Consider the following 12,999-nt stretch of genomic DNA (forward strand, 5'->3'; position numbering starts at 1 on the left):
TCACCTATTTAAATATCTACCTCAAGCTCCGACTGAGCTATTTCGGTTGATGGACACAAAACTCTATATCTATGCTGATGATGTGCAACCACTGAACCAGATCTAGCCACAGCTTTGAATGAACTGATTGCTTGTTTAACAGCAACTCAGGAATGGGCAAAACAACATTCTGCTTGAAACCGAGCAAAAGAGGCACACTGTTGGTTCCTATCAGAAATGGATAGGTAGATGACTTTAAAGCACCATTTGGAAAGTATGAACACCCCCCTAAAATCACAGATCAGGAATTCTGGGATACCACTAGACTTGTCACTTTGATCCTGTTAGTTCACTTGCAGCATCTACAAACTCTCTCTCCATATATCAAAAAGACAACTCTGAGTGCACTGGTCCATGCTGTGATATCACGACTGGTCTACTGTAATGAACCCTGAACATGGGTTAAACCAAAATCAGTTTGCACCAACTCCAACTAATTCAGAATGATGTGGCATATTTAAAGAATAAGTCAGCCCTCCACTCACCTTTAACACCTCTAAGGTCCTCCCAGACAGCATCACTACCTGGCCTTGTCAAAAGAAGTGTATGAAGCGATACTCACCAGAGAGCTTTTCTCTTTACAACCATAACATGCTGGAACTCGCTCCAGGTGGTGTTTTGCCTAACTCAAGACCACCTCTATACCAGGAAGCAGGTGAAAAGCCTGGCTCTTCTCCCAAGCAACAGACTATCCACTCATTTCATAGGTTTACTTTACAGGAAGAGTGGGAGAGGAGAGATATGACAAGCGGCCAGTCTCTTTCAGTTGAAGGGAAGCTCCGGAATGAGAGGGCATGGAATGAAGTTAAGAGGTGATAGGCTCGAGGATATACCTTTTTTTTTTTTACAGAAAGGGTGGTAGATACATAGACCAGTCTTCCGGCAGAGGAAGTGGAGACAAAGCCTGTGCCTGAGTTCAAGAAAGTGTGGGACAGGCATCTGGGATCTCTTAGGGAAAGGAGGCCACATATAGGGATTTAAATTCCACAAAGATGTTTTCGATATTCTTTAACAAGCTAAAAACAAAAAAAATCTATTCAGGGAATGAAGTCCTTTGACAGTTTCCAGACATGAAGCATTCAGCTCATTAAAATGCATCAACCACTTCCCAGTAAGAAAACCATCATGGGGTTTCTACTTAATTAAACAGAACAACTGATGTCAATAACACCATATTGCTTTCTCTTTTCAGCAGGACACGGAAAGGCTCCACTTCATCAAATAGAGCAGGCGACAACACAGCCTATAATTACAGGGACCAATTTTCAAAAGAAATCTGAGCTACTAAATTTAGGCCCCATTTTTAGCCAAACTTACCCTTCCCTCCCCCTTTTTACAAAACTGTAGCACGTTTTTTAGCACCGCCCGCGGTGGTTAACAGCACCGATGCTCACATAATTCTTATGTGCATCGGAGCTGTTACCATCATGGCCGGCGCTAAAAACCACGCTACGGTTTTGTGAAATGGGGGAGGTTAATAGCCTAAGTTTTCATCTTAATTTAGGAGTTTAAAAGTTATGCTTATAAATCTAGGCCTGTATTAATTTGCCTACATTTATAAGCCCTAAGTCTCCCCTGCCATCTTTTATGCTACTAAAGTCAGAAGCGCTCAGCCATAGTAATTTTCATAATTTTCCAAAGTTGGGACCATAAATTCTTTGAATATTAGGGGGCCCGTACTTTCCATTTTCCATGTACCAAAAACAAGTCACAAGAAGGTAAACCCCAAGCGAAGAGGACAGACTCCACTCAAAGCATAATCAGGAACAATTCATTTCAAATACATTCAAATCAGATCAAAGATCACCACTGGCGAATGTGTGGAAATAACTAATTGTACTGTAAGGAACTGACCCTCAAGCCTTGCACTGAAGAATGCTGGTGTAGAAAGACTGCAGTTGAGATAGACAATAAATAATGACACGGGATGGTTTCCAGCCACTGACTCTCAAACTTTGCATTGAAGAATGCTGGTGTAGAAGGACTGAGGTTGAGATGGACACTAAAGAATGACACGGGATGGTTTCCAGTCACTGACCCTCAAGCCTTGCTTTGAATAATGCTAGTGTAGAAGGACTGAGGTTGAGATGGACACTAAAGAATGACACAGGATGGTTTCCAGCCACTGACCCTCAAGCCTTGCATTGAAGAATGCTGGTGTAGAAGGACCGAGGTTGAGATAGACACTAAAGAATGACGCGGGATGGTTTCCCACGGTAATCCATAGGGACGTGGACAAATACTTTCCCTATGTCATTCTGTAATTTAAAGTAAGGTACAAAAGCATTTTTCCAAAGCAAGAATCTAAGCAGGATAAAGAATTTAACATCACATAGCAGTGTATTCTAACTAAATATTTTTGGAAAGGGCAACAATAGACTTACATGTTTAGAGCAATTTATTATTTTGATATATAAGTGCATCTGCTTATTCAGTAACACATCATTTATAAACTTCCTAGGTCCATTTCTTATGCAAAGTACCCTTAAAAACATCATTAATTCTCAGGTCTGTCTACCCCGTGTAATGTCCTATTTCGAACACTGTAAATGAATGCCTCAAAGCTTTCTTTAATAGCAACATCTTTTCTCTCTTCTGGGAACTTTCTCAGCCATGCGGAGCATATCCTAAATCACCAGGTTCACACTGCTTTCCAGAATTAGATTTGTTTGCTGCAACACTTGAGTCCATACAGACCTGAGCCTCCCTCCGCCAGGTACTTCTGCTTGGCATAAATCACAGAGTCCAACATCGATTCAAAAAGAAGGAAGTAACCCTGGAAGCACAACAGGAAAACACAGCGTTACAAGGTGTCTTCACATACCACAAATTCACAGGCCCTTTTCTAAACAATGTTAAACACTGACCCTCAGATTCTATGAAGTTGCATGTCCAAATTTCCGACTGGCACCCAAATTATAGAACAATGTCAATCGTACTCCTAACTTAGGCCCCCTTTTATCAAACTGTGTTAGGGTTTTATGTTACTAGCCATGGCAGTTAAAGTTCTGATGCTCATAGGAATTCTATGAGCATTGGAGCTTTCACCGCCATAGCCAGCGATAAAAGCCCCTAATGCAGTTTGATAAAAGGGGGGCTTAATTGTTACATCAGGCACCAACTGGCCTTAAGTACTACCATATATACTTGAATATAAACTCATCTGAATATAAACCAAGATACCATTTTTGCCCCCTTTTTAGGGGAAAATGGTAACGGGTTATATTCCACCAATCCTCCCCTTCCATCCTCTTTGATGTTTGACATTCCTACTACCCTTCCTCCCAGCAGCATCCTTCCTCTGCCGCTGCCACCATCAACCATTACCCCCACCCCACTAGCTGAGTTCTCCTGCTGCCAGTAAACTCCCCCCCCCCAATGAAATGGCAGACCTCTCCCACCATCAACACTCTCACGAAGCAACATCATTTCCTTCCTTCCCTCTCTCCCCCGACTCAGCGGAAGGACCACCAGGCCTACTTTGCTTCCCTGGTGGTCTAGGGGTGAATTGGGGCAGGAATGATGCTGCTCCTGCCCATGCTCTCTCAGTAGAGAAAATGGCTGCCAAGGTTTCAATCTCAGCAGCCATTTTCAACATTAAGAAAGCATAGGCAGGAGCGACTGAGAATTGCTCTCACTCCAATGTGCCACTAGACCAGCAGAGAAGCAAGGTAGGCCTGAAGGTCCTTCTGCTGTGCCTGGGAGGAAGGTTAATCGAGGGGACGAGTCATGCCTGTTTAAGAGAAAGGGGGAGGGGGGAAACACTGACGGTTCGTGTGGGAGGGGATGCTGATGGCAGGGAACACCACTGGGAGGATAATAGGAATAGGACATCGAGGGAGGGAACAATATAAACTGAGACCCCCATTTTTGGGCAATATATATTCTTGGGAAGAAAGGTGAGTGAGAAGAGATATGATAGAGACATCTAAATCTCAAAAAATATAGCAATGTTATTAGCCTAGTGGTGAAGATACCCACTGAAGCACATTTACTAATAGTGGACAGCTGTGGGCCCGATTGCAATGGTCTGTGAGCAAGGATACCAGCTAGTGAAGATAAGTGAATCATTTTTCCTGTTCTTTTTGCTGTTTTTCTGATGTTTTCTTGTGCACAGTGGTGTAGGTTAACCCATTTTTGAAAACAGCATTTTGTACTTGGTGGAGTTTTTTGCCTATGAGACAGAATTTGACTGGCTTATAACCCGCTGGGTGGCCATCTGATATTGAAAGCATTTTTTAATGCAGTTGAGGCTTTTTCTCCACTATTAGTAAATGTGCTTCAGTGGGTATCTTCACCACTAGGGTAATAACATTGATATATTTTTTGAGATTGGATTTTTTGTTATTACATTATTTTTCTTGAGAGACATTTAAATACCTATGTGGCATAAATGCACAAGAGACGAGTCTCTTTCAGTTGAAAAGAAACTCCGGATCTCCGGATCAGACCTTCGGTCCATCAAGTCCGGCGATCCGCACACGCGGAGGCCCAGCCAGGTGTACACCTGGCGTAATTTTAGTCCCCCATATCCCTCTATGCCTCTCGTAAGGAGATGTGTATCTAGTTTGCTTTTAAACCCTAGAACGGTGGATTCCTTAATAACCTCCTCTGGGAGAGCATTCCAGGTGTCCACCACTCGTTGCGTGAAGCAGAACTTCCTGATATTTGTCCTGGACTTGTCCCCCCTTAGCTTCAGTCCATGTCCTCTTGTCCATGTCACATTGAACACGGGGGTTTAGGATGAAGGTGAAAGATTCAGGCGTAACCTGAGGAAATACTTCTTCATGGGAAGGGTGGTGAATTCGTGGAATGGCGTCTCAGTGGAGGTGGTGGTGATGAAGATTACCGGTATATATGAATTCAAGCAAGTTTGGACCAAGTACATTAGATCTCTGTCGGACATTACCTACTAAAATGTACATATTATATTTTCGCTCAGCAAATTGTATTTCTATACTATTGCCTCCTGAGGTCTCTGATCTCTTTATTTCCTCTGAATATCTACTTATTGTATTTCGCTGAATGTCCAGCACTCTTGATTGTAAACCGCCTAGAAGTCGCAAAATTGTGGCAGTATAGAAGAATAAAGTTATTATTATTATCTCTAAGGGAGTAAAAGGGAGAGTAGATGGCATGGAAGGGCAGACTTAATAGACCATATGGCCCTTATCCGTCTTCTTTTTCCTCTGTTTCTATGCAGCTACCGTGTGGGAAAATCACACATTAAGTTGTGATAACTAAGTTTTATCACAGTTCAGTAAAAGGGAGAGACTTCTTGGGATGGATGGCAAGACCAACAGTCAAAGGATATGTCTGGATATTTTGGGAAATTGCCTGGATGAAGCTTGGCTTTTTGAACCTCCCCCCCCCAACCCACACACACACACAAAAAAAAGTACTCGTTAATACACATTGATCAGACAATATGTTGCATCCTATCACATGGGGCCACATGTAATGAACACTTTTCTAAGCCTTCGTACACAGGGGAAGGTGTGGCTCACTGGTACAGCTACTGCCTCTGCACCTAGAGGTTATGAAATCAAGTCCCGGTGCTGCTCCTTGTTGTCTCGCCTACCACTTTGAATATCAGCTTTGATATGCCAGAGCGACAAAAAGGCAGTATACAAGTCCCCATTCCCTTTCGTCAATCCCAGTACCCTGTGGCCAACCCAGGTCCCAAGTACCTGGCAGAAACCCAAAGAGTAGCAATATTCCAGAGCTGGTACTTTGATGTCATAATGCCTCATTCCACCAATGCCTAAGAGCCAACCTCAGCAGTGATGTCACAATAGCTTGATTGTCCTGTACTTGATCACATGAGAACATAAGAATTGCCATACTGGGACAGATCAAAGGTGTGGCTCACTGATTGAGCTGCTGCTTCTGCACTCAGAAGTTGTGAGATCAAATCCTGGTGCCACTCCTTGTGATCCTGGGCAAGTCACTTTATCCTCCAGTGCCCACTGCTTTGAAATGCCAGAGCGACAAAAAGGCGATATACAAGTCCCCCATTCCCTATATTCTGAGGGGGATAAATGCAAGTATTGCATCAATCTACATGATGAATAGATTGCTACGATAAACTGACAGAACACCTCATTTGGTTAAGCATAGCTGGTCCCAGTTATATGGAAATCTTTCACTCGAAGGAACACATATTAAATTGCCTCTGAGGTCTACAGAGTTAGACTGTACAATTTTTTCTTTTTAAAACTTTTTTTTTCCCTTGGCAAATGATCACTGAAGTTCTGAAGGAAACGTGATTAAGATTAGGACGTTCCGAACTCCAGTCTCTGATGGACTGAGTGGGGACCAGCAGAATCCCAAAGTAATTTGCCTTCAGACAAGAGCTGTACTGCTCGTCACTCACTGAGGCAATGTGCAAAATCGAATTGAGTAGAAACCCCCTAAAAGCACATGATGCTCTTATCCCCCCCCCCCCAACCCAAATAAAAACATTTAAACATTTGCAGAAATGCCTCCACTAAGCTAGCTAATTTTTGGCTAGTGAGATAAAGTGCTCAGGGATTTCCGATGAAGCCTTTATCAGCTCAGATGGAAGGAAGATGAAACTCATCCGATCACATGTCCAAGCTGTGTGTTACAAATTCCAGTGTCCTTTCTCTGACAATCCTGTCATTTCTTGTTCATCCCAGCCTGTAGAACCGCTCCATGGAACTGGAGACTGTCCTTGCCTCTGAATCGTGTCGTTTATTACTGCGCGTTATGTGCCGTGCTCATCTGCAGTGTAATTTAGAATGTAATTTCACAGGCTACTGCCTCACCTGTAGGGGTGCCATCTGGAAAGAGAATTATACTACCTGACAGTCGCTCCCATGATGCTCTGGGGGCACGCTCACTTCCACACTGACAATGATCGCTTTTCCGCTCTTGCTTTTATTAACACAATCACAATTAATTACTGTAAAAGGCTCTGCTTTGCACACGTCTGTGAGAGGAATATTAATTCCTTTCCCAGACTTACCAGCAACTGAACTGACACCCATAAAATCTCCCACGTTTGCAGCTAAAATTTAAAATACCCTAAATACCAAACTGTAAAGCAAACCCTTCCCATTGCAAGACATGTGCCACTGACTGAACTACTCAAGGCAATGTTTTTCTCCTATTTTGCTCACCTTGAATTTTATCCTTTAAATTTACACAGTGGCATATGCAAAACCCAAAAATAAAAGGTATTATAATTGCTGAAACTATCTATAAAACAGTCTGACTGCAATGGTGAAAGGTAAAGTTACCTATTCTTTGATATACTTAAATTTGTCATGGCTAACAATTCTTAGGGGTGCATAAGATAGTTAAAGGAAGGATTTGCTTCTCCAATCCTATCCAACAAAAACAATTTCTGAGCAATGTTTTTATCAATGAAATACTGAACAGCCATTTGAAAATACTTTAGTTTCTAAAGAGCATCTTGTGTACGTAGTTACCTAGTTTGATATACTTAAGGGAATCTTAAATGTTTATTTTTCAAGCACCAGGTATTTTGGCAGGGTAATACTGGGGGTTTCATGGTTTATAAAATTAGGGTTAGTGAGAGCTCTACTGAGGATTCCAGATGTAGATTAGTTCCCCTCATATCATTCCCCTGCAGGTCTCCCAGTTTCCCTCGTTCTCATCTCCCCCTTTCCTTCATTCCCCCACAAAGGAATGACCAGCAGGAAAAACGAGGTAATAGTGCTTCTGGATGTCTCTGGTGAGATCTTATTTAGAGTACTGTGTACAATTCTGCCGATGAACCTTCAAAAAGATATAAACAGGATGCTATTGGTCCAAAGGGCAACCATCACCTTTTCTACCGGTTTGGCCACCTTAAGATCTATTTATTTATTTAAAAGTCTATTACCGGCAGCATCCCGCAATCCTGCATGGGGTACAATCACAAAAAGAGAAGAAACAATGAGAAAATAACCTTGAAGAAAAAGCTTGCTTACACAAAATGGTCACCCACTCGAAGATCATCGCATATCATCATACTCAAGTACAGGTAACCTTTTGTGCACAACAGTTCTTCACCCTCTAGATCAGTCTCTCGCAAACTTTACGAGCCATGGCATACTAAACTGGCAGCCGTGGCTCATGGGCACCCGGAAGTGTCCGGATGTTGCCACGATGACATTGCGTGCATGCGTGATGTCATCACACTGATGTCCGTGCATGCGCAGAGGCCCTCAGCCGCCAATGGGGGGTCGTGAAAATGAGGAGGTACGGAGAGACGCCAAGGAGGAGGCACTGGCGTATCTCCTCCTCTCCGGTGTCTCGTGGCACACCTGAAATCTCTAGTGTGCCGTGGGGCACAGTTTGCAATACACTGCTCTAGATTGTACTGGTTTTTGTAGCCCAAATGCATGACCCTGCATCTTTTAGCATTAAATCTTAGCTGCCAAAATCTGGACCATTCTTTAATTTTGCAAGATCCTGCCTCATGTTATCTACACCTTCATCTCATGTTATCTACACCTTCAATCATGTCTATCCTATTGCAAATTTTGGTATCATCCACAAAAAGGCAAACCTTATCACACAGCCCTTGTGCAATATAGCTTTGAAAAAATGTTTAAAAGAACCAGACCAAGAATCGATCCTTGTGACGTGCCACTGGTAACATCCCTTTCCTCAGAGTGAGCGCCATTTACCGCTGCTCTCCTTCACCTTCCATTCAACCAGTTCCTCGCCTAATCAGTCACTTTAGGACTCATACCAAGGCCACTCAGTTTATTTGTAAATTGTCCATGTGAAACCGTGTCAAAAGCTTTGCTAAAATTTAAGTACACCACATCAAACGCTTGCCCTCAATCCAACTCTCTGGTCACACTATCAAATAAATTAATCGGATTTGTCTGACAAGACCTGTCTAATAAAACAACTGTTCTGGAGAGTGTAGTCTTCTGCTAGGGACATATTCTACCAAAAATCTGAAATACTGAACTTCAAACACAAAGGTTTCCTATTAGGAACTGAAAAAGCCTGGAAATGAGCCTGTGTTTTCCCTCGACTGCTGCATCACCATCCAATCTACTAAGTTCATTAAAAAAAAAGCTCGCTATTTCCAAGATACACTGCAGCAGTGCCTATCGGCAGGCAACAATAAATGTCCAAACCTTTTTGCATCAGCACTGAAGCATAACTAACAGTCAAACTCCTAACAAAAATTACATGATGAGCTAGGTTGAACAAATGAAAGCACTCAGAACTGGTTCAATGGCCCAATAGAAATATGCTGCAGGAGGCCCTGGTTCCGCATACACATACCTTCTACTCCTTAAGGAGGGGAGGGTGAAGGGAGTCTGACATACACATGCTCCAGAGCCCCACCTACTGGCCAGTTCAAAAAATGCCAGCTTCCAGAAGACACTGTCAGAACAATGGTTGGGCTCAGTGGCGTAATGAGGGTGAATGGCGCTCCTCTCCTGCCCTCTTCTCTGCCCCCTCCCTTTCCCCTGTATCTTTTAAATTTTTCAGTTGCAAGCAGCATCATGAACTTGCTGCCCGCGTCATGTCAGCTCTCCCTCTGACATCACTTCCTAGATGCAGGACCTGGAAGTGACGTTAGAGAAAGCCGACATCGACGCGGGCAGCAAATTCATGATACTCCTCGTGCCTGGAAATTAAAGAGGTACGAGGAAAGGGGTGTGGGAAGGAGGACGGGTGCCGGCGTCCCCATCGAAACGGTGCCTGGGGCGGACCGCAGCCTCCCCCTCCCCTACAGCACTGGTTGGGTTGGATATCTCTACTAGATGAGACAGAGAAAGGTCTAGAGAATAAATAGAAAAGCCAATCTTGATTAGTATTGGCCCAGCAATTGTTGGTATTGGGACACCTAGATTCCTGCAATATAGGGCTCCTTTTACGAAGGTGCACTAGCGTTTTTAGCGCACGCACCGGATTAGTGCATGCTAGCCGAAAAACTACTGCCTGCTCAGGAGGAGGCGGTAGTGGTTATCGCGCGCTATTCTGCGCGTTAAGGCCTTAACGCGCCTTCGTTAAAGGAGCCCATAGTTTATCTTGCAGGGGTAAAAAAGAATATTTCCAGACAGAGCACAGCAGTGAGACCAATTTATGGTCTGAAAAAATATGATCACGTATCTCTCTTTTATCGCAAATGACATTGGCTACCTATGGAGGCCTGCATCATTTTCAAATTTGGTTGCATTTATTATAGAATTATAACTGGTCAGGCTCCCTCATACCTGTTAGATGTATTCACAGTCTTTAATCCAAAAGAAACTCCCGCCAAGCTTGTGCTCTTCTCGTTTAAAAGATATCACGAACGTACACTGTCTTATCAGGCCGCCTCTGCGACAAAGATTTTAAGCAACTATTTTTCCTATCCATGTCATACTTGGATTTTAGAAGGCATTTGAAGACTTATTTGTTCCCTAGATTTCTGGGTAATTAATTTCTTCCAAGTTTTATTTGTTAATCTTTTGTAAACTGCATAGATCCTCACGGTTATGCGGTCTATAGGCTGATTTTATGTTATGTTATGTTTTTATGTGATGTATGTGTGCAGACATTCTTTTGAAAATAACCATCCCCAAAAGGAGATCCTGGCCGTGGAAGTTTGAGAAACCCATATTCCTATCTCCAGATGTAGACCTGCTACAGAATAATGTTGTTTGTTATTAACACTGTAAGCTTGTCTTCTGTACAAGCTATTAAACATTGGTTTATCAAATCTGCCAGGTTCCAGAGCCTAAAGCAAATTTGAGGCTGACTGCCTGGTTTAAAGTAATGATAATACTTGGAGGAATAGTGAGTCGCTTGACATTATAAAAAAAGGAGCAATTTCCAGTTAATAAACCAAGAACATCTTCACTCTCCCTGCATAAAAAGCAGAGTCTGCACAGATAAATTCCTATTTGCGCAAGCATGAACGCTTGAAAATACTAAAAGGTCATTCTTTCAGTGGGTAAAAAAAATCTTTTCAGGCATCCAGAACTCTTAGAAAAAAGTCCAGATTTGACCTTTATTGATGTCATCATACAGGCAAGGAGCAGCCAAGTCAATTAAGCAGCACAAATGCCAAGGAAATCAACATTATTGCTTTAAATCTGCATTTCTCAGGTGAATGCATGGCTTATATCGGCACAGAGCTCTTGGGAATCTATTATTTTGGGTGTCATAAGGAGATTTGTTTTAATGATCTTGGGATAGAGATTCCGTCATTCTAACAAAGGGTGGAGGACAGTCCTCTGTCTGCTCAGCAACGTATAATATCTACACAGGGACCATGAATACAGGATGCACTGGGTAGCAAAGTATGTTTGCTGGGATTTCAAGTTTTCACATCTTTTTCTCTGTCCCCTCCCCCTTTCTTTTACAAAGCCATGCTAGGAGCTGCCGTGCGCCAAATGCCCCAAAGCCCTTCAAATCCCTATAGGCTTCAGGCAGTTACCGCAGCGGCAGCCACTAACACGGTTTTATAAAAGGGTTGGGGGGGGGGGTTGTTGTTGTTGTTTTTTTTAATTTTAAACATATTCAAGAAGAATAATTTTGCACAAAAACATAGCAGAATAACACGTGCAAAGGAAGTAAAATTCTTAACGAAAAAAATGCCATCAATGCTAGTAGCCCACAGTTGAGGAGGACAAGATACAGAAATCCAAAACTTGAAATGAAAGAAAATGTATAATTAAGGGGTCCTTTAACTGAGACATGCTAACAGATTTTGTACTCACTAAAGAATTGGTGTTACGTGGAATGCAATGGGTTGTGCGATATTTAGCATGCTTTAGGAAAAGAACCGCTAAGTAAGGTAGGAACCTATACACCTATTAACTATTATGAGCCACAGACAATAGATGATTTAGATTTACGGTGCAGAAAACCGATCCGAAGAAAAAGGGGTTACACCTTCAAAAGCTAACCATAAACAACATTAAGTTAGTCCAGTATAAAAGGTATTCTATTTTTTCCTTTATGTTTTTATTTCTACATATTACTCAGAAAACTAAAAATGATAAACCATGTTATTTCATTATTTAGCTTAAACATTTACAAGGAAATTGAAGATGAAAAGCTGAACCAAGAGCTAAAACTTCTTGCTTCATTGCCAATTTTTTTTTTTTTTTTACAATCCTGGGTGTAGCATGAGATATCTGGCAATATCTAGAAACATTCATCCAAAGCCCACATGCATTTTTAAGTGATTCATATTAAAATCCAGTTAGCAGCACTGCTGTGTGTTATGACTGTCAAGAAATGGGACGACAGTGTACGACATTTGGGGAACCCAGTTCAGATTCAGACCCCAGCATCCATTGTGGGGCTCAGGGCGCTCATATGCTGTTTGGGGACAGAGCTTCCAAAATGGGCTTTTTCTGGTACAGCAATATAATTAGCATAACGCCGGACAAGATATGCTAATCTCACCGTGAGAAACCCTGGCTAGGGGGGCCATAATGGACTGAAATAGGAATTTAGGATCTTACAGGTCTTAGATCCATACTAAACACGTTGTTAACAGGGTAAGTACTTACCCCTAGAATGTATAAACTTGCATGCCCAAATTTACGCCTAGTCAACAAATTTGCGAATGAAAATTAACATGCCGGATATTGATTGGGGTCTTCTAGAAGTAGGGTGATCCTGGATTCTCACAAGGAGAACTGTTCCAGCAGTTGGTAATGGAACTCACTCGTGATGGGGGTCATACTGGACGAGGAAAGTGTTTCTCAATTAAATCTTTCTTAAAAATTTTTAATAGGAACAATATATCATGTATCTTCAGCTTTACCTATCTTCTATGTTGCAGGCAGCCAAAGGCCGACGGGACCTGTTTCGCCAAATCAAGGGATCACACAAGCTGCTGCATAATTGTTTTAATTGCAGCACTCCTTTCTCTAAGAAGGGTAAATTAAAATAAAGAATATAAAGTAGAAAATAGGAAGGGGGAGATTTTTCAGGATCAATAAATGAAACGTGGAACCG

The 12,999-nt window shown here is 42.2% G+C and overlaps 1 protein-coding gene across 2 annotated transcripts in view; it reads right to left on the bottom strand.

Moving 5' to 3' along the window:
- The window catches only part of PRMT3 (protein arginine methyltransferase 3), a 91,825-nt gene that overhangs the window by 38,949 nt on the left and 39,877 nt on the right, over positions 1–12,999 (bottom strand). For both annotated transcript variants that reach the window (XM_033928475.1, XM_033928474.1), the window contains exon 10: positions 2,737–2,815. In XM_033928475.1, the coding sequence (XP_033784366.1) occupies positions 2,737–2,815 (79 nt within the window). The remainder of the gene's footprint in view (positions 1–2,736; positions 2,816–12,999) is intronic.

This window comes from Geotrypetes seraphini, chromosome 19, assembly GCF_902459505.1.
Source record: "Geotrypetes seraphini chromosome 19, aGeoSer1.1, whole genome shotgun sequence".
NCBI lineage: Eukaryota > Metazoa > Chordata > Amphibia > Gymnophiona > Dermophiidae > Geotrypetes > Geotrypetes seraphini.